At 37.7% G+C, this 21619-nt stretch overlaps 1 protein-coding gene across 5 annotated transcripts in view; it reads left to right on the top strand.

The window, feature by feature from the left end:
• CDK8 (cyclin dependent kinase 8) overlaps positions 1-21619 on the top strand; it is a 121970-nt gene that overhangs the window by 71993 nt on the left and 28358 nt on the right. For all 5 annotated transcript variants that reach the window (XM_067713677.1, XM_067713676.1, XM_067713675.1 and 2 more), the window contains exons 5-6: positions 13821-13878; positions 16210-16341. In XM_067713677.1, the coding sequence (XP_067569778.1) occupies positions 13821-13878; positions 16210-16341 (190 nt within the window). The remainder of the gene's footprint in view (positions 1-13820; positions 13879-16209; positions 16342-21619) is intronic.

Genomic DNA, 21619 nt, shown 5'->3' with positions numbered 1-21619 from the left:
ATATTATGAAAGCTTCAAATAAAGATATGTTTAAGTGACTCAGAATAAGGAAAGGTTTGAGATCTGTTAGCCTGATTGTATTGAGTTTGGTGATTTTTTTCTGAGCCCAGTCTAGTAAAAAACTTGAAGCACCAAAATCATATTCGATACTTTTTGTGTAGAAGCTAAGTTTGATTTGGCAGTAGTGACTGAACTCTTTCCTGTGAGAGGTAGTCCTCCTGGATTGAGTTAAAGCACACGGACAGAGTGTGAGAAGTTCTCACTAACAGTGACTCCATTGTGACCTGTGTGAGGACATCCAGCCAGTTTACTCTATCTGGCCTCTTTCAGTAGAACTGATGTTTTGTTTTTTTGTTTTTTTTGTTTTTGCGGTACGCGGGCCTCTCACCGCCGCGGCCCCTCCCGTTGCAGAGCACAGGCTCCGGACACGCAGGCTCAGCGGCCACGGCTCACGGGCCCAGCCGCTCCGCGGCACGTGGGATCCTCCCGGACCGGGACACGAACCCGTGTCCCCTGCATCGGCAAACGGACTCTCAACCACTGCGCCACCAGGGAAGCCGAGAACTGATTACTTTTTATAAAACTTTCTAAATTTAGGGATGGTTTTCTTGTGAAATCGTGAAATTTCAAACTCAGTTAATTTTTCTTTTCCTAGGAGAAATTCTGTGATAGATTAAGAATTTGAAAAACGCTTGTCAAACGTATGCATGCTGGTGTTAGTGAACTAGAGATTAAAAACACCAGTACAGGGCTTCCCTGGTGGCGCGGTGGTTGGGAGTCCGCCTGCCTTTGCGGGGGACACGGGTTCGTGCCCCGGTCTGGGAGTATCCCGCGTGCCGCGGAGCGGCTGGGCCCGTGGGCCGTGGCCGCTGGGCCTGCGCGTCCAGAGCCTGTGCTCCGTGGCGGGAGGGGCTGCGGCGGTGAGAGGCCCGCGTACGGCAAAAAAGACCGAAAAAAAACACACCAGTACAGTCTGACTCCAGTCTCCTTTTTTTCTTTTCTCTCTTTCTTTATAGTTATTTTCCAGCCAACCCCAAGGTTGCCCTGCCTTCCTGAATCCCTGCTCCCTTCATCTCCAGCATCTGAAATTCTATTCATCCTTTAAAGCTCTGCTCCTGCTACCTCATCAGTAAAGTGCACCCCTCTTCCACCTCCACTCCCCCACTCCCACCCCAGTCACACTAGCTGGGAGGGAGAATGTTTACTTCTACACCCTGTAGCAGTTACTTTGAACTACCCCTGGGGCACTTGCTAGTTTTGGTAATTGTATGTCCTCTGTTTGATGGTAGGTCCTGAGGGCAAAGACTGTGACTTTGTATATGTTTGTACCCTGCCGAGCGCTTAGCAAAATACACATTAGTGTATACAGTATTGCTTATATTTGTTGAATGAATGAACTAGCCCATTTGTAACAGAAGCAAAGTGCCCTCCAAGGTTATTCTCCATAGCTTATCTCTGATATTACCTGATGCTGGTCCATATCTGCAGACACACAGAGACTCTGCTGTGTTTCTTCCTTTTACTCCCTCTTATCTCTGCTGTGATTCAGTGCAGTGGAACAGTGCAGAAAAAGTTCTTTTCTATTTATACTACATTTTAAGTCCTTTCAGTAGCCTTCCTCTTTCCACCTAAAAGAGCTCAGCTCGCTCTTAGCAGTCAGTTCAGAGACCATTCAGCTAATGATACTGATCTGTTGACCTTTTCCATTGCACTCTTCCTCTACCCCATATTTTTGTTCCTCCCACTGAGACCTATTTCCTGGCCCTTTGTCTGTTCTGATGTTCTTCTCTTCATGTCATTTATTTTTTCCAATTTTCCTTTAATCTTAAGGGTCGAACATTTCCATCATAGTTCGTTTACATCCCTCACTTTTTTTCAAGAACGTCTTAAAGTACCTTCTGTGTGAATTATTCTTTAATTGTAGGTGAGGGGCCCATACCTCCCTTCTCCTATACATCCCAGCTGTTCTGAACTTGCAGCTCTCATGTTTCACTTTAATACTACATTTAACTGACCAGTTCATTACTAATCACAATGTAAATATTTTAATTTCTAGCTAATAGTTGTTCATTTTAAATTTTCTAGTGAACTCAATGTTGGCTGAATTTTGTGCTTTTTGTTGAAAATATTCATGCAGTGTATCAGATATACCATAGAAATGATTTACACTCAAATCAGACTTGTATTTAAGTAAGTATTAAAGACTTGGGCTTTTGACATGTTTCCTAAGGAACTTAATAGAAAGTGGAGAAGTAGTTATGATGACTGGCCTATTTACCATTAATTTTCGTTAAGTATATATCAGGTTCTCATATGGTCATTAACGTGTTCTACTTTAAAAAAAAAATCTAATGTCCAAAATTTCATTTGAATTATTACCTTAATGGATTTATCATAGTGTTAATTAACTTGGAACTACCAGACACATAGGGTTGTATTTTTGTCCTGTGGCACTAAGTGGATAATATAACATAGTGTATTATATTATATACTATAATATAGTATTAAGTGAGATATACTGTAATATAAGTTTCCACTGTGTTGTTTTCTTTTTTCATTTAAGCTGAATTACAAGGCTGTATACAAACTTTGGAGTGTTTTGGAGTATTACAACTAGCTGCTAGTTTGTCACTCCTGCCCTAAACCAATTCAAAGTAGTTTTTTTTGGGGGGGGGTATAGCTCAGTGGCAGAGCATTTGACTGCAAAATAGGCTCTTTGTTTTTTTGTGTGGTTGTTTGCCATAGTAAAATTTCCTAGAAAATAAATCTTTGTAGAGATTTCCTTTGGAGTATCCCAGTGGGGATGTGCTATCATGTGTAGTATGTGATGTGACATAGCCCAGTGGGCCATTGCATAAACGTATTTAAAAGATGCTGGAGCTATTTCAGAGCTTTAATCTGACTTATTAAAAACAAATCTGATAGTGCCGCTGCCATGCAGTTTATTTTAATTATACTGGGTAACTTGGAATCACTTGGTGGGGTTTTAGCTGTTTGGTGAAGGATGAGTTGGTTTCCTGTTCAATACAGTCAAAATCTTGGAGTGAGCCATTGACTCAAACTCAGTTTCATAGGGCCTACTTTATGAAGGCACCTAGTTATGTATTGATGGTAACGTGATGAATTATTGGGGTATTTTGGATCTGATTCTTCTTGAGTGAGATTGCCTGCTTTATTAGTTTTGCTTACTAATACTAAAGTTTGCCCACAATGATATGGTTAGTTGGTTTGTTGGGTTTTTTAGATGCATTTTCTTTCTTTTTTTTTTTCACATCTTTATTGGAGTATAATTGCTTTACAGTGTTGTGTTAGTTTCTGCTGTATAACAAAGTGAATCAGCTCTACGTATATATGTGTGTATATATATATATATATATATCCCCATATCCCCTCCCTCTTGCGTCTTCCTCCCACCCTCCCTTACCCACCCCTCTAGGTCGACACAAAGCACCGAGCTGATCTCCCTAGATGCATTTTCTTATTGACTGTTGAGCTCTGTACAATAAGTGGAAGACTCAGAAGGAAAGAGATTAAGTGACCTGATTCTGGTTACTTAAGAGAACTGTTTTCAAAGCTGGGTCACTGAATTTAGGGAATTTTTCCTCTAGATCAATGATTTTTAAATTGCAGGTTGTAAAAGCCATAAATGAGTTGGGAAATCACACAACACAACCAGCCTTTTTATTTTTTTAATGGAGTAGAGTAGAATAGAGAAAATATCAGAGTGCATCATATGTCTTGAGGGAAATTATTGTTTCATGAATCTTTTGTTTCAGTTATACATGGGTATATGTGAATGTGGTCATACAATATTAAGTGATTTTTGTTCCTGTGGGTTGTGTTCAAAAAGGTTTGAAAGCTGCTGCACTAGACTGTTTCCCAAAAGGTCCTTGATATGGTTAGGAAAAGAGAACATCAAGGAAAAAAAAGTAGTCAAATCTTTAGAAAACACTTTGTCCCAAATTATAAGTACTTTAATGTTTTATGCAAATTTCTTGACATTGATAATAAAATATTTTGAATAGCCGTAGCCCTGTAGGAAATATGTTTTTCTAAGTAGGGTTTATTTACGAGTAGGAGAATTTCAGGCAAATTTCACCTTCCTCCTTTAATACCTTTCTAAATTGTCTGCATAGTTTGCAGTTAACATATATTATTGTTATATGGAAGAAAACAGAGGAAGATTCTATTTAGTCTTTATTGAAAGTTCACACATGATGTTGAGTGTGCTTTAGTGTATTTATTTTATGGTAGAGGATGATTGCTATTAAGAAAAAAAGAGCCATGCATACACTTTTTTTTCTGCCTAAAAAAAGAGGACAGTACCTTCTTCAGGGTAAAAAAAAGAAAAAAGAAAAAAAAAGAAAGAAAAAGGCAGAAAGGACCCTGCCACTGTCCAAATGCTGAAAGAGGCAAAGCAACAAAATAATTGACCAGCTGGGAAGAAAGGAGCCTGCGTTCTTGGCCTCTGTTCTAACTGCTGTTGCCCCTTCTCTGTGCTTAGCTTCCTTGAAATGAGTGTTGGGAATATATTAAGCATGTTTCTTTACAACAGAGCTTTTTTGAAGAAAAATGCTTTGTGACTGTCAGGTTTAATCGCTGCTTATTACTTGAGATTTGCTTCATTTACTGGGAGTGAATGAAAGTAAATAAATCTCCAAGGATTTACTCTAATTTTCTTATTTGTCTAATTCTATAACTAGTAAAACATGTAAAATTGTGATCATAAAATTTAGGCTTGAAGATAAAGCATAGGTTTTATTGATAAGAATGGGTTAAGGCAAACTTAAATGAGGTTTGCATTAATTTTAGTTAACATAATGAATTGTGTTTATTCTATAGTATATTTACTTAAATGACCAATTGGGCAGTTTTCTTTCTTGGAAGTATTTGATTGTTTGTAAACAGTCTGTTTGATTTCTTGATATGTGCCATGTTTGTGTAATTTTGATATTGATGTTGAGCATACACAGTGAACTGCGTTCTATTGTTTTACATAATGAAAAAGTGGCCTACTTAATTTTGCTGTATAGCACAGCTGCAAATACTGTACCTGCTTATATGGGCAGATTACAAGTTGATTATGAAAATATTATGTTACTTAGTTTGCATATTGCTTCTAATCTACTTTCTTTAGAGTCTGAGTCTTTTCAGACACTTTATCAGCACAATGCTAGAATCTTGTAAGTCAGATTTCTCACCAATCAAGAACAGATATTCTAAATAATTTAATTGAGTCTTTAAAAAAAATGGTGTGTAAGATAATATCTTTGAGTAATCCTAAAAATTGACTAGAAGTAGAGGATTATCTGAGTTTTAAGTCACATACATTGGTATCTTTTCTCTTTTTTTAACATAAAATGGAGCCAGACCTGTCTTTTCATCTCTTTGATAGAGAGTCATCTGAAGTATTAGGACTGTCTGGCACATAATAAGTGTTCAGTAAGTGCATTTTACTTCAGTCCATCATCACATTGCCCTAGAACTATGAATAAGTACCTTAGGGGCGGGAACTTCATCCATTTCATTTACTGCTGTATCATTATTACCCAGAGTAGCACATATTAGCTGCACAATAAATATTTATTGATTGAATAACTGGATTCTTATCAATGCTACCTTCAAAACATATCTCAGATTGAACTACAGTAAGACGGTCCTATAACTGAGATTTGAATGTGGTGCAGTTGGCATTGGTCCCAGTCATCTGACCAGTGTCTTTTCTCAAATAAGAGTGACCTGTAGTGCTTGTTTTCAGGGAGAAACAGCTGTGGGAAGAGACAGCCATGAAGGGAAGAGCAAATTAGCAGAGATTCTGGAGTCCTCCTAATGTCTCTGGGTCAGTGTCTCTGGGTCAGTCCAATGAACAGGTGCCGACTAACAGGGAGATTCCAAAACCCCTCACTGCCAGGATATGGATTTGGATTTTCCAGGTGGACTTCCAGGTGTGCTCATTCGTGAATTCCTGTTCATTAACCCTACAGTAACCTGACCTCCCAGTTCATACAGTTCACACAGTTGAGTTTTTTGCAGTCCACTTACTGCCTCTTGACTTTGCTTCTTATCATTTCTGTCACTACTGTTCTAATCCATGGTACCTGGATTACTGGAAAAATGTCCAAGTGAATCTTCCCTACTTGCAGTCTTATGTTCCTATGGTCCAGTCTACATAGCAATCAGAATGATCGCTCTAAAAAGCAAATCACACCATGTCATTCCCCTACCTAAAGTTCCTCAGTAGCCTCCTGCTTGTGAGACAGGTGTACTCAAAGTCTATCCTAAATATTTATTATATCTTCTTGCTGCGAAGACTGGAGAGCTGCAAGCTGCAGCATTGTTTTATGTATCAGTAAGATAGAAAAAACATGCTGGCAACTTGACTGTCATACCATGGAGGTTGTAAGACAGAACCCAGTCACAGAAATATTAAAATTTTAAAAGGAAAGTAAAAATACATAAAGTGCATTTTTCCCTTGACATTTGGTAATGGTAAATAGCTAGGACTTAATTACTAGTGCAGTGGCAAATGATTGAGGTAACTGTTTTTCTGTCTTTAGTAAGAATTGTTAAGTTTCATCATTATGTGTGATGTTTGTTCTCGGGTTTTGGTAGATACCTTTTATCAGGTTAAAAATGTTCCCTTCTATATCCAATTAAGTTGTTTGTTTCTAAATCAAGAATTGATTTTATTAAATGCTTTTCTTCATCTTTTGAGATGGTCATATGGCTATTTCCTTTAATCTGTTAATATGGTAGCTGACATTTATAAGGTTTTATTTCAGTTTTAATGTTGAACCATCCTTGTCTTAGTGGGATCAGCCCTACTTGGTTTTGATTTTCTTTTCTCCAGTTGCTGTTGGATTCCCTTTGCCAATACTTTATTGTGTCTATATTCTCAAGTGAAGTTGGTCAGTGATCTGTTTGTACTCTTTTTTTTGTTATCATGATTACACTAGCCTCAGAAAATGATTTTAGTCTCTGGAATAGCTTGTATAATAGAGGAATTACTTATTCTTGAAAGGTTGGTAAAAGTCATCTGTAAAACTGTTTCTGGTGCATTGAAATGAGGATGGATGATTTTTGACTATCATTTAAATTTCTTTAATAGTTGTTAAATTATTCTGGTGTTCTACAAAACCCTGGATAGAATAAACATTTTAAAATAAATACAAATTACCGTAATTGACCCTGGAAAAAGTAGAAAAACTAAATGGACTGGCAACTATGGAAGACTTAAAGACATTTGTCACAGGGCTACCTCTAAAAAAATGTAACAAATGCACATTTTTCACAGTTGCTTCAACCATGAAGCAACAGTTAATCCTGCATTATATAAACTGTTCCAGAAAGAAAGTTTCCTTAATAACTTTGTAGGAAGAAAGCATAACACTGACACAGACCTAATAAAGATAGTAGGTCAGTGTCATGTATAAATATTTATGCATATATCCTATATAAAATATTAACAAATAGTATCCAGAGGAATGTTAAAAGAATACTACTGTGCTCCAAGTAAATGAAGTTCATTTCAAGAATGTGAAGATGATTCAATCTTTGGAAACCTATTAACAGAATTCATATTAATAATGCTAAGAGAATAACACTGTGGTTATCTCAATAGTTATAAATATAAAACTTTTGCAAAATTCAATGTTTGACAAAGTTTAATATTCATTTCTGATTGAAATTCTTTATAAAAATAAGGAAAGAAGAAAACTTCTAAGCATAAAAAAGTGTACATACCAAATCAACAGCTGTTATCTTTTCTGTTACCTTTTGTTATCTTCTCTGTTCTAACCTTTCTGTTACCACTATTATTTAACAATGTCCTGGAACTTTTCTGGTCTAAAAGTAACCTAAGTAACTATGATAGGGGAGGCTAAATAAAATAGGATCAATACAATAGTACTATGCATTTATTTATTATTTGTTCACTGTTGAGTGAACAAATACAGGAATCAAAAGAGCCTTTCTGGGCTTCCCTGGTGGTGCAGTGGTTGAGAGTCCGCCTGCCAATCCAGGGGACACGGGTTTGTGCCCTGGTCCGGGAAGATCCCACATGCCACAGAGCGGCTGGGCCCGTGAGCCGTGGCCGCTGAGCCTGCGCGTCCGGAGCCTGTGCACCGCAACAGGAGAGGCCACAACAGTGAGAGGCCCGCGTACCGCAAAAAAAAAAAAAAAAGCCTTTCTAGGATATTTATATAAATGTAAATAATATAGAGAAATCTGGAATTATGTCCACCAAAATACTTGTAATGACCTAACTCTGTGAGGTGAGGTTTCAGATAAATTTTACTTTCTTTGTACTTTTCTGTATTTTAATTTTCTACAAGATGTGTATTTTTATTACTTTAACTCTTAAAAAGCTATTGCTAATAATAAACAGTTTTTTAATCAATAAAAGGCATAAGTAACTAGAAGCTAGAAAGGTGATCAAAAACAATTAGGGGCATTTCATAGGGAGATGTAGAGAAATCATCTTGGAGGTATTATCCAATCATGCATGGTTACCTCGCCCCCCAGAAGTCTTCAGTTAAGAATCACTTCAGTTGTGAGTCACTATTAACAGATTATAGTGTTAGCTGTCATTATAATATATTTTGGACTTTTAATATATCAAGCATCGTATTAAGTCTTCTATGTGCATTAGTAACATTTATCTTTGCAACGCTAACTTGTCATTATTTTTATCCATATTTTATAAATGAGAAAATGGAGGTGAAGGTCATAGAACTAATAGCTGATAGCATCCTTGATTTTCTTTTAGCCTGTTCTTAACCATTTAACCATACTTCCTCATCTTCTGAAGAAGTCTATTATATTCCTCAAATGTTTAGGGGAAGAAAAAAGTTGAGAACTATTGGTCTAAAGTCTGTGTCTATTCAAATATAGAAAAATATTATAGTATCAGATAAAGTATATTTTATTTCAAAAGACTGAAACATATTTTGTAACAGCAGAATGATTAAAATAATGGATATACACCAAAGAACTTACGGTTTGTTCAATTTGGCAGCTGTACAAAAGGAAATAGAAATATATAATTGTGTACTTTGACATTCTTTAAATCAGATTTTGACAAAATTTTTTAAAGAATGAGCAAAAATTATAGAATGAAGCAATGTGATATAATAGAATTGCTTGGCATTTAGGACTATATAAAAGAACATATTTTAAAATAAACATTCACTGGGAATTCCTTGGTGGTCCAGTGGTTAGGGCTCCAAGCTTTCACTGCCGAGGGCCCAGGTTCAGTCTTTGGTTGAGGAACTAAGAATCCTACAAGCCGTGTGGCACAGTCAAAAAATAAAAAGAATAGAAAAAAAAAGAAAAATCATTTGCTAAAAATGTATGTCTAGAAAAGTTCAGTGTGTACTAGAAGATGAAGATATTCATGGTAAGTATTCACAAAGACACAAATTCTACATTAATCTCTCAACACAATAAAAAAAACAAGTAAAAGCAGAATTATATTTTTTAGCTATTAGACATCAATTGAAAATGTGCCATTTGAGATACAGATCAGTGTGTGTCGTAGTACAAAATGATTAACAGCCAAACTGAAACAAAGTCATTGAGTGTCCAGAAAGTGTGCCACCAGGTTGTGTTGTTTATAGTGTGTAAGTTTAGTTCTGAAAAAATCTTGGAGAACAGCACTTAACGGTGGTTTCTTAGGGATCCCTGTCTTCTTTTCATAGACAGATCCATTAAAAACCAGCTTTTCTTGTTGACTCAGAGTCTCCATTTTGCCTTGATAACGTTAGTGAATATGAAGACTCTGGTTTTACTCCTAGAATAACAAGTTGTTAACTTGACAGAGATGCCAGTGTTCTGCACTTCCATACCTGTGTGAGGTACCTCTGATTGGTGATGGAAGTTTCCAGACCAGCCCAATTCCTGTCTTTCTCAAGATGCAGCTCCCTGCGGTCCTTAGTCTTCTACCAGAGTTGGCCCCTTAAATGAAACCAGTTTGCCATCCCTGCTGTATGCCAGAATCATCAGTGTGCTGTTTCCCATCGTGACAGAGCCTGGAGGACAGAAAGCCTCTACAGGGATGGTTATCTCTGTAACACAGACATCTTGCTTTAGGAAATGTCAGTGAGGTTTTTTTTTTGGAGCACAAAACATAAAACAAGAAGAAAAAACATGAGACTAAAACAAGGGCATGTTCTTTTAATTACAAACAGTTTTTTTCTGGGAGAAATAAAGCAAGAGAAGGCTATCGTAGTTTCAAACAATCAAATAATTATACTTCAAACAAGTATCTCATTGATCTATTTCATTGTTCAGCAGGCAGTAAAGGGTGTTCTGTAATCATTTCTGTGCATAAGATAACTATTCTCGAAGATGTTATCATGATGTTATAGTACTTTTAAGTCATGTTGGACCTCTGCTCTCTATAGCAACAAATAGTTTAATGGAGTATGTGCCTCATCAAAATGTCACCAGCAAAGTATGTTTTTTTTAAGGTGATTATGTCTGATGGCACATGAAAGATCGCAGACTATTTACCAAAGTCATGGTTAGTACTGATTGTTTCATCAATTATCACCAGTTACTTGGATGCTTCGGCTCTAGAGCTTAAAACTGCTACCAAATTCTCCCACTGAAAAAAGAAAGAAAAGAAATTAGCTTTTTGGAGAATATAATATTGTTTCAATGTGGCATTAAGTACGAAAACAAAAATTATCCGTCAGGTCTTTTGAAGACTTCCTTAAAACTGATTAAGCAACAAAACAAATACTGACGAGTATTCATGATCTCTATGGCTTTTTTGCTAGTTTCTCTTGAGATTTCCATTAGATCACATTCACAAAAGAAATTTAGTGTGGGATGTGTCTACTAAATCAGAGTATCACGCCCTGGGGCATATGGATACCACCGTGGGAGACACCATGAGGAGGGACTCGTTTATAAACAGTTTTATTAAAACAGCACTTAAAACCATTCTCTTTTGTTTATGACTACATAGCATGCCCAAACTGAACTTAAACCCATTAATTTAAGTGCGCGTGGTGACTCTCGGCCCCAAGATCTACTTCAGATCATGCAATAGGCAGTGAGTTGTCTTGCAAAGCAAGTTTTAATTATTAGCTGGAGCTTTGGCCCCAAACCCTAATACTAGGAAAGACTTTGACAGAGAAGCTGTTCCCCACCAATGCTGAAACCCAGGCTTGGGACTTGGCCAGTCCAGTGAGTCTATAATAAAATGAAGACCAAGAGAGGGAGTTTTTCCCCCTTTGCCTAGTAGCAGGCTGACCAGTACCACCCATCCCAGGGCTTCTCAGATCTGGGTCCGGCTGCTGAATGAGTAAGAAAGCAAAAGAGAGAGAGAGAGAGCTTTTCCACTCCATCTAAAATAGAAGGAGGAAAGTGATGCCCATGTGTGCTTGTGCTTTTGCCAGATATGGAAGTAATCTTTTAGGAGCACTTAAGTGCTAGAAAAATCCATCACAGCAAGCCAGTTAATCGGCTTGTAACTGTGGAGGAGGGAGTGGGATTCGGGATGTGGTGGAGGAGTGATGGGTGGTAAAAGAGCCTTTAACGCTTAACTCTATGTGGCCTCATAGTTCGAATTGTTTATAATCAGAGCGTATTCATGTATTACTTACATCATTAGAGGGTAGGCGTGGAGAATCAGGTTTTCCCAAGTAATGCAGAGGAGAGTTCTTACGGTAGAAATAACGGGCTAGCACTGACATAGTTGTGTAAGGTCTAGTCACAGAACGCTGCAGACACACATGTGGCAGGAGAGTGGTGGAAGGCGGGGCAGGAGAGCTCAGTGGGTAAGAGCTTGTAGGTGCCTGGCATTCCATCATAAAGACTTCTACCTTATTCACAGGCGGTGAGGGGCCACGTAAAGGTGAAATACTTTAGTAATAAAGCACAGCAACAGCATTCAAAGAAGCTTTGAAAAGGTCGTCCCTGCCTCTGTTACTCTAACCTTTCTTGTTCTTCTAGTCCTTACTCAACACTTTTTTTTTTAACCCAGTTGTAATCACAGTCTATATATAATTTTCTGTTCCACTGTTTTCCTAATAATTTCCTCTGTTACTGTGGAAGATTTTAAACAAGGGAGTGATGATGTGATCAGCTTTGTCTGTTAGGAAGGTAACCCTGGCAATAGTACAGAAGACTGAATTGACGGGAGGAGAATCAAAATGGGGTTCAAGAGATGTCTAGGGAGTCGTGCCCTGATGAACCATGAGAAGAGAGTTCTAGCCCAAATATCCAGTCCCCTCCTGAGCCACACTGTGACTGAGAGCAGGCCTTTCCCTCAGCCAGACAGACGGGCTGCCTCTTCTCTTGGAGGGCACCCCCCACACACGCTGTCGGCGTTTCGCACGAGTCTCTGAGACCTGGCTTCCTCTGAAGCAGGCTGAGCTCTGCAGTGTCCCTGATGAGCAGCTTTGTTGGCAGCTCCACGTGGCTCACAGGGAGTGTTGTCAGTGCTGCGCTGCCTCTCGGTGCTTCACCAGCTATCTCAGTGGGCGGGAGCGTGTGTGTGATGATGGACATTCTGAAAACATTTTCTTGAACAGAACATTATAGTTACGGTAATACACGTCCATTTAAAGCTTGCTACATAAATTACCTTCAGAAGGGTCTATTAGGAAGGGGCACTGCACTGCTCAGAGACGGGGCACATCCTGCTACTGCCCCCCCCCCCATCTCCGTGATTGTACTTGGGGCAAGTCATGCACTCGCTCTGGTGCCTAGTTTCCTCATCTTAAAAACTAGGAATTTTCAGCCTTTGAAATGTATGTGCTACCATTTCAGCAGTGTTTTTTCACTGAGGATAAAAAAATAATTTTGGTCTTTGGTAGTTGGTAGAATAAGGTACTGTAAGTTACGTTTTATCAGTAATAGCATAGGGGCTGTCATTAAATATGGTCAGGGAAGCCTGTGAATTGGTTACCACTGTAAACAGCCTTCATTAAAATCTTTAACTTGATTCCAAGATTGCTTTGATGGATATTTGAAAGGCGTCGTGATCTGGTTTCACTTTTATTCAGCAGACTGGTAGAACTGCAGTCAGAGCAGGCCGATGGCAGGGTGGCAGCCTGAGAGACGTTTGGGGACTGCCTCTTCCTCCTTTCCCTCTCTCCTCCTTGAAGAGGGACAACCCTTCTGTGTTAGTATAGTAGACGCCACTGTGACACATTTTAGATGGCAGTTAACCTTGTTATTTCTAGAGACTTAAGAACTGTTTGAAATACTACTTTTGTAAAATCTCACTTTAAATGTTAGCTTCCTTTTTTATTTAAAAATGAAAACCTCAAAGATGTTCAGGTCATGGAAAATTCCTATTACTCTGCTAACTCATTTAGAAGAGACTTTATTAAATTGATTTCTCTATAATTTACTTGAAACATAGGTACATATTATGCGGTTTGCAAAAAAGGGTATCAGGTGGTCCCTTCCCTATAATTAACTTGCTGCTTAGTGTTAAATTATATTTGAAGATACATTTTCCCTTGAAGTTGCAGGACATTTTATGTAACTGAAAGAGTTAGAAGGAAGCACAGCATTTTAACTTTCTGCCAGCTGTTCCGCAGTAGTGAAAGCAGACTGATAACAGGGCCAAGAAAAGCCTTAGCTCTGCCTGGAGAAAAGCACTGCCATATTTGGCCTTCATGAAGTTGCATATTGCTTTGCATATATACACATAAAGTTTCTTTGGTGACTTCCTGTGTTTGATTTTAATTTTTGAGTAAATGTGGTTTTTTTAAAGGTGGATTTATGTTATATTGGCATATTGTCTATTTAAAAGAAACCACTACTGTCTACTGAAAAAAAACACTATTTTGTTTCCACAGAAACCTGCTAATATTTTAGTTATGGGTGAAGGTCCTGAGCGAGGAAGAGTAAAAATTGGTATGTTATATCTTTGATAAGTCACAGTGTAGCACTCTTTTAAAACTTTTGCAGGCAGCTTTATCACTTCTAATTTTTGCTGTAATAATATGCATTTATTCATATAGTTCCATGTGATCGAAGCCATTTCTAAAGAGTATACATTAAAAGTGAAAAATGTTTCACACTCTTGAAAGGTGTCAGACAATCTTTAGAGACTGAAGTGTTCTAATTATAAAATAAGCCATGCAAGTTTCTTAGAAATTTTGCTTTCATTAAAAATAGCCTATAGAGGTGAGTGGCTTCTATCCATGTTAGAAGCCAGCCTCACCTTTAGTCACAAGGGCATACAGTGTACTAGTAATTATACCATCGGTTCTGTTTACCTGAGCCACATTAGATGAGAACATATGCCTCTGTTAGCCTCATCTAGATTAGGAATTACAAACTAAGGATACCACTGAGGCTGAGTAGGTTCTAATGAGCCTTTGCCTGAAGGGAAAAAATTAACAAGCATTCTCTACCCCTGCATGTTTTCTAATAGCTCTGTTTTCTTATATATCAATGCAAAATTTTACTCATTCCTGGTCTGATAACCTGTAAGGATAGAACTAGATTTATTTTTCCTAACTGGTTATTTTTTCATTGTCATTTCCGAGTTGTGTTTGTCACATTTATTCAGTTTGTTTTGTGTGTGGATAGAAGAAATGTAGTCACTAAATTATATTAATTTAAGAGCAGCAAGCAGGCTTATGGGAGTATGTAACAAAGTAAATAGGGACTTCTGATTGTAAGATTTAACATGCATTAGAATTATCAGCTGATTTGTACCACCTCACCAACAAAGAAAAGCCCAGGCATTCTTAACCCTTCTTCCCTCCCCTCCCCTATAAATTCCCCAAGTCTCATTTTCTACTTCTAATTAGACTCTCGAAATACTCTTGATATAAATTTTGCAAGTGTTTTAGTAGTGCGAACATTTGACGCACCTCGAAATGCTCCTAGTCATTGACTTGCTTTGAGAACCAGGCCCTGTCAGTGCTTACCATAGTATCAAATGCCTGTTAAGTCCTTACATGTGCTTTTAAAGGATTTCATCCAATCCACCTTGGTGGTATCAAAGTCAAATGTAAGTTCAAAGCATGCAAAATCTAAAAGACGCAGCCAAACAGTATTTACAGATGTGTTCTTTACTGTAAGATTTAGGGGAATTTTATATGTTAAAAGTAATCTAGTTTGGAATTATACTTCTGTGTAACATGTATGATGTTGGCAGGTTTGGGGGCCACTAACGGCTTAAAGTATTCACATTTAAGAAGAAATATTAGTTCTTCTGTAAACCAGTATTTAGTAATCCGACTCATGGTTTTAATTCTTTGCCAAATTTCTGTGGGTTTTTTTTTATCCTCTGTAATTAAGTAGATTAGATTGGGGCCTACTTCGTTAAAAATATATATTAGGAGAGCAAAATTAAACAAATGGTGGATGAATCTTGAAATTTTCGAATAGGTGGTATGAATAGTGATTGTTCATTCAGCGTGTGTTTGGCAAAAGCAATGTATAATGACACTGTACTTGATGCTAAAAGGGGGAGAGAGATGAAAAAGAGACAGTTTTTGCCTATAAGAAGGTGGCAGTTTATTAGGAAAAATGTCCATGCCCGAATTACCACGCTATGTATTAAACCGTGTGAAATGCCATGAACTGTATCTCATTACAGCTCCAGCTCTGAGATACGAGTTTAAGACATTTGTCAAATCACTTAATTTCTTCTAACCTCAGTTTCCTCATTTGAAGAAGGAGGTGATTGAATTATATGATCTTTAAAGTCTTTTCCAGCTTAAAAAACAGGCATGATTCTTTAAACAAAAAACTCCACCCAAATAAATGGGGGGAAATAGTGGTATTATTATACTGTACAGTCAGCTTCTGATTATACCAGTGAACATGCTTATTGGTGCAAATAATGGAAAGCCTCACCCTAACTGATCTAGTTTCTTGGTGCTTGTGACCAATAAAAAGAATGGGAATGCAGCTTCACAGCCCTGTCCCAATGGTGGTAAGACAGATGGAAGGAAATCTGCCCGGAGGGGTAGGGTCACCCTTGACCTCTGGCAGCAGAGTGTGTCTGTAACCCAGTGGAAGAGTGAGTGACAATAGTTGGCAATGAATGAAGATCTCAAACTTGTTTTATATTTAGACTCTGAAAGGGGTGAGATGTTGTGTTGGTTTTGTTAGTTTTCTCCCCCCGGAATTCACATTTTTCATATCTTAATAATAATAGTAAAATTAGAGTAATCAATGAAATTTGTAAAAATCTGTGTCCTTAGCATTGCTGTTACTTCTTTACAGCTGATATGGGCTTTGCCCGATTATTTAATTCACCTTTGAAGCCTTTAGCAGATTTGGATCCAGTAGTCGTAACATTCTGGTACCGAGCCCCAGAATTACTTCTTGGAGCAAGACATTATACCAAAGCTATTGGTGAGTAGAACTAATTAAAATTCCATGACTTTTTAAAAGTGGCTTTGTTGTTGTAAAGTATACATATTTCTGTATATTTTTAAATCAAGTAATATAGAAAATTATAAAAGTAAGAGCAAAAACTAACATGAAATTCTACTCTCTAGAAATACCATCATTAGCATTAGGGGTGTACCATTCCAGACATCCCTTTCTGATAGATAAATAGATGCTAAAAAAGTTTTTAAATATATGGGACTATACTATGAATTCTAAGTAAAAAGTATTTTAATTTTACTTGAAGAGAGAAATAAATACAGTAAAATTTCTTAATCGTTGAACTTCAAACAAATGTTTTCTTTCACCAAAAGAAATACTAGCTTCTAAGAGATCCCCTTAAAATTAAGGAAAAAAGATTATGAAAATAAGTAGGCGTTTAGAACATCTTAATTCACTTTTCAATTTTTGATAGTATTGATTATCTCCCTACTTTGAAGAATTAGGAAATTAGTGCTCTTCTCCTTCTTCCCCCACCAACCTCTCACTTTCTAGTGCCATTGTCATCATCATCACCACTTTGTTGGTGTTTACAGCATTTACTTTCTGTTTGCAAACCATAATGCCCACTGTTGTTTATACTTAGGCTGCATATTCTAATGGATTTGATGTTCAACTACCACAATCCTTTTATCACAACTTTTCCATTAATGACATCTTTATTCTGCTTCATTTTATTTGGTAGAATGTTATCATCATGTAGTTTTTTCTTACGTGTTTTGCCTTTCTTTTTTCCTTTTTTATGTGCCTTTATTGCTTACTTAACTTGTTCTGTGTTCTCCAGGATGGTGTTAAACCCATTTTTATTTTTTTTGGATAACTCCACCCACAAGTCTTCTATATTTCGCTCTATTCTGGATTGGTTTTCATCCCAGTTTTTCCTTTTTTTATTCCTCTGGGTGGGATCTATTTCTTTCTGGATTTCATTATTTCATCCCTTACTTTGCTACAGCATATTCTTAAGTAACCTATCTTAGAGGTAAATTTTCTAGTTCTTGTATTTATGAAAAAAATGCCTTCATGATACTTTCCAGTTTGGTAGGGATTAAAATTATAGGTACAAAATGATTTTCCCTCAGAATTTGGTGATGTTCATCCATTGTCTTCTAGCGTCAGTGTTACTAATGGAAAGTCTCACATTGATCTTGTTCTCATTCAGTGGTGAATTACCTGGGGTTTTGTCCTTTCTGAAAACAAATAGAACTTCTCAGCCTTGTATTTCACAGTGGTGTGCTGGCCACTTGGTAGGCACATTCAGTTCGAAGTTTATGTCCCATGTCTGTGGGAAATCCCCTTGAGCTAGTCTTGATCGGCTCCTCTGTGTTTTTATTTCTCTTTCCTAAACTGAGGATAGGCAGATGTTGGATTTCTTGGATTGATCCTTTATACCACTTTTCTTCTCATGCTTTTCTGCCTTTGTCTTTTTTATTTCTAAGAACCCCTTCTTATTCTCTGATTATTTTTTTAACATATTGTATTGCTTTATGGAAAAAAAAAAGCTTCTTAAATACACTGTGAGGACAGTGATAAAGATGCTTTTGAATTGTTTGTAATTTGCTATATTTCTGGAATAATTATCTGTGTTTTCTTTGTAGTCGCTTTTTTTTACTGATATGTCTTGTTCTCTCACTTTCATGTGGCTGGTGTTCTTGAACTGTTTGTTGACCCTTGATGTCTCTTTGCATTTGAGAATCAGGTTACAAAAAGCTGCTTGGGAACTTAGTGTACATGGATCAGAGGGCTCATAGATTGGCAGGCTTTACTTCAGGGTGATCCAGCGGAGAACTGCCATTAACTGGGGAATCCTAAATGCCAGTATGCACATGTCTTTGCACTGAGGACATTCAGATTCTTTAAGGGAAGAATCTCCAACTTTTGGCCCAAGCTTTGTGTACCTGGTAGCCCCAGGGCAGTAGTGGGTGGGGAGGGATCGAGTGTTCAAAATACAGACTTTGTAGCTGATTCTCCGAGCACAGAATCTCCCCAGAGCAGTGCGGGGCAAGTCTGCTTCCCACTCAGCAGTAATACTGCGGGCTGGGGCCTTCTCCGAACTGTTTGCAGAAATGTTTTTATTTGTATCTCTGCTAGATCAAGTCTGCATATGTCCAGTCTCTTTTCATCCATATCTTAGTCAAAATACTCCCTCTTCAGAGAGAACTTCCTTGGTCACACCATCAGCCTTACCCATCACACTTCCGTCTTCCTGTCTGAAATCCCCTAAATGGGTAAGCCTTGACCAGCTGTTCACCACTGGAGGCCATTACCTGCATGGTGAGAACTGAGTACTCTGCTGAGTGAGTGAATGGGTCTTGTCCCTGATGGTCTCCTCTGGTTCTCTCTATTACTGTGGATTTGGACCTTTATTTCTTTGCTGTCATTTCAATATATACTCAAGAAGAGGAAAGGAAAAATACTTGTAATCATTCCCCCATATTAATCTTGAATCCAGCATGTCTTTTTTCACAAAATCTTTTATGTTCACTAATCTTTATACCTGCTTTGAGATCACATTTTATTGTATAGAAAAATAAAGGTAGATTAAGTTAGTCAGGTATAAGACTTTTCTGTACTATACCATTGCAACTTTTCTAAAAATCTAAAATTATTCCAAAATAAAATATTTATTTTTTTAAAAGTCAATTAGGAGGAAAAATAAAAGTTATTGAAGCTAGCCCTGTTTTTGAATGTATATTACTACCTAAGCACACATTTATTTGGTTATCTTTTTTACAAAGGTATTCTAAATGGTTAAGCATGAAAACTAATATGACACACAGACATTTTTTCCACCTAGAAAATGAATATTTAAAAGCAGTGTTACTTTTGGTAAGACATATTAAGAGGCTATACAAATAAGGAAATAATTACCTAATTTCAGCTGCTGTTAACAGAAAACTCAACACTGAATTGATTTAAATTGAGTAAAAAATAAACTATAACATAGGTTTGTGACTCTGGCTCATCATTTATTACTTTTTTCTTAAGAAATCTATATTTTATTGTGAGCATTGAGAATTGTATAAGCTGTTATTCACCAGGACAGTCTGCAGTCTAGCAGTTTTAGGTTAGGGCTGTTTGTCACAAAGCTAGACTACCAGCTGTTAGATAGATTCCTTTGTTCAAATGGCTTTATAATTTAGCAAAGAGAAGGGCTTCCTCCTTCTCATCAGCATCAAAATTTATTGGATAGCTGTTAGACTTTTTAAAACCAAAATGAACGCAGATTATGTCGTTTACCCTTAAGGGATCTCCATCCAGTTGAGACAACAGTATGACTGTGTGCATAAACTATGTTGTCATCTTTGAACAACAGAAGTAACCAAGACTAATGCTCTGACTTGTAGCCTTAGCTCTGCCACTCGGGGAGGGGGACGGTGTTTAGGCAAGGTGTTCAGTCCTTTATGGCCTCATTTTTTGAAGATGAGAATTTAGCCTAAATCATCTCTCAGATCCCCTTCAACTCTGAAAGTTCTGTGATGTTGGATAGAAACCACTGCCTTCTGAGGTAGCGAGAGCACAGAGGGAACTGACTTGAGGGCAGATGACTTGAGACCAAGGTCAGTCCCAGTCCCTCCGCATATGCCTGGCCTGGCCCAGAGCAATACTGGAAAATGCTTTCTTCTATCAAAATGTTTGCTCAAAAAAGTGATAATGTAGATATCTTACAAATTGCTTTTTTGTTTGAGAGAGAGACAGAAATCATATATAAGCCATTTTTAATATAAGTTTTAAAAAATAGAATCCAGGAGTAGAAAATGAAACGTCTTCCTTGCTTCCAGTCTCTCTCACACGGTTCGTTCCTCCAGCTCCACAGGTGGGTAGCCTGAGCATGCAGTAAAGCACTCAGCACATCCCCACCACCACCCTGAAGGCACTTGCCCAGCGTTTTGACTTCCCTGTCTGGTAGTTGTAGTAGGCTCAGCAGATAGAAGAACCTTCGTGGTTGAATTTACCTATTATTTGCTGGATGTACGTTCATTTTAGTGGTCTCATTTAGAAGGGTTAAATCTGCCAGTGGAGTTTGGTGGGTTATGTTAGACTGAAGGTGCTAAGAAGAAGCAAGAGAGCATAGGGGAAATCTGAGCACATCAGCCAGCATGTTCCCACCCTCGTGGCGAATAGATCTTAGTGCTGCGCTCATTCACTCCATTGTATGGAACTGCAAGCCGAGTCATTGAACCCAAGAGAGAAAATGATAGCTTAGTCAACACTGTGCTCCTGGGGACAAAGTTTAATTCAGTTTTGACTGTTGGGGGTTTTGTTTGATTGACCTTGTGGAGAAGGCTGAAAGAGGGGTATCAATCTTTAATTAACAGTCAACTAGGGCAGTCTTAAAAGTTTTACTAAAGTCTGAACTTCAGTGAAACCGGGAGGGTGTGAATTTACTCTTTCATTGAGATGGAGGCTAACTGTTAGTACACTTGTTGATGAAAACAAATTTAACACATCTTTCCTCCCCCCATTTGGTTCTGTGTAGCCCCCAGTTGCGGTCCACTTTGCCTGGTTAGCTCAGTAGCTACACATGAACATCACATACTTTGAGAAATAGATGGGATTTGTATGTTTTTAATTTGGAAAGTCTTTCTAGAAGGAGTTTGACAGGTAGGTGAGCAGGAAGGGACTTTCCCTTGGCACAATCTGAAAAAATAGGCAAGATAGGAGAGACTTGTTTACAAAGATTTAGAAATTTATCCGAAGTAATAGCCTGATCAGCTAACTCAAATTCGTGATTAATGTCTGGATTTGAAGAAGGGAAGGATGGTGAAATTGATAGAAGGTGAAAGATAATAGAAAAGATAGGAAGAGAGAGGTTATTTAGGGTAAAGTTAAGCAAGGTTCAGTAAAGTAATCATGGAAATCCTACTTTCCTGACTTTTTTTTTAAAGCAACATAGGATAGCTAAACTATTTACTTACCTCTCATCTTCCTTTACATGTTTTATTTTTTTGTTCGAGTTTTCATAACGAAGCTGAGTTGTTACAGCGTCTCTTGGGTGCTATGAGTAGCGTTTTACAGATGCAGACTGACCCCCCCCCGGCCCTCTTGGTGACCCCACTCAGCTTGCCTATCTTCCCTTGGATTGAGATGATCAAAGGTCAGCTTCCTATGGGATAACCATGTATAAAGAATAATCACAAAATAATTAATTTTCCCGCTTACTCTCTGGTAGTAAAACGAAAATAGCTTGGCTTTTATTTCTTGATGAGACTTTTCCATATGGTAGTGTTGACCAGACTTGGTT

The sequence above is a fragment of the Pseudorca crassidens genome, chromosome 18 (assembly GCF_039906515.1).
Source record: "Pseudorca crassidens isolate mPseCra1 chromosome 18, mPseCra1.hap1, whole genome shotgun sequence".
Lineage (NCBI taxonomy): Eukaryota > Metazoa > Chordata > Mammalia > Artiodactyla > Delphinidae > Pseudorca > Pseudorca crassidens.
This window is presented reverse-complemented; position numbering and strand designations above follow the sequence as displayed.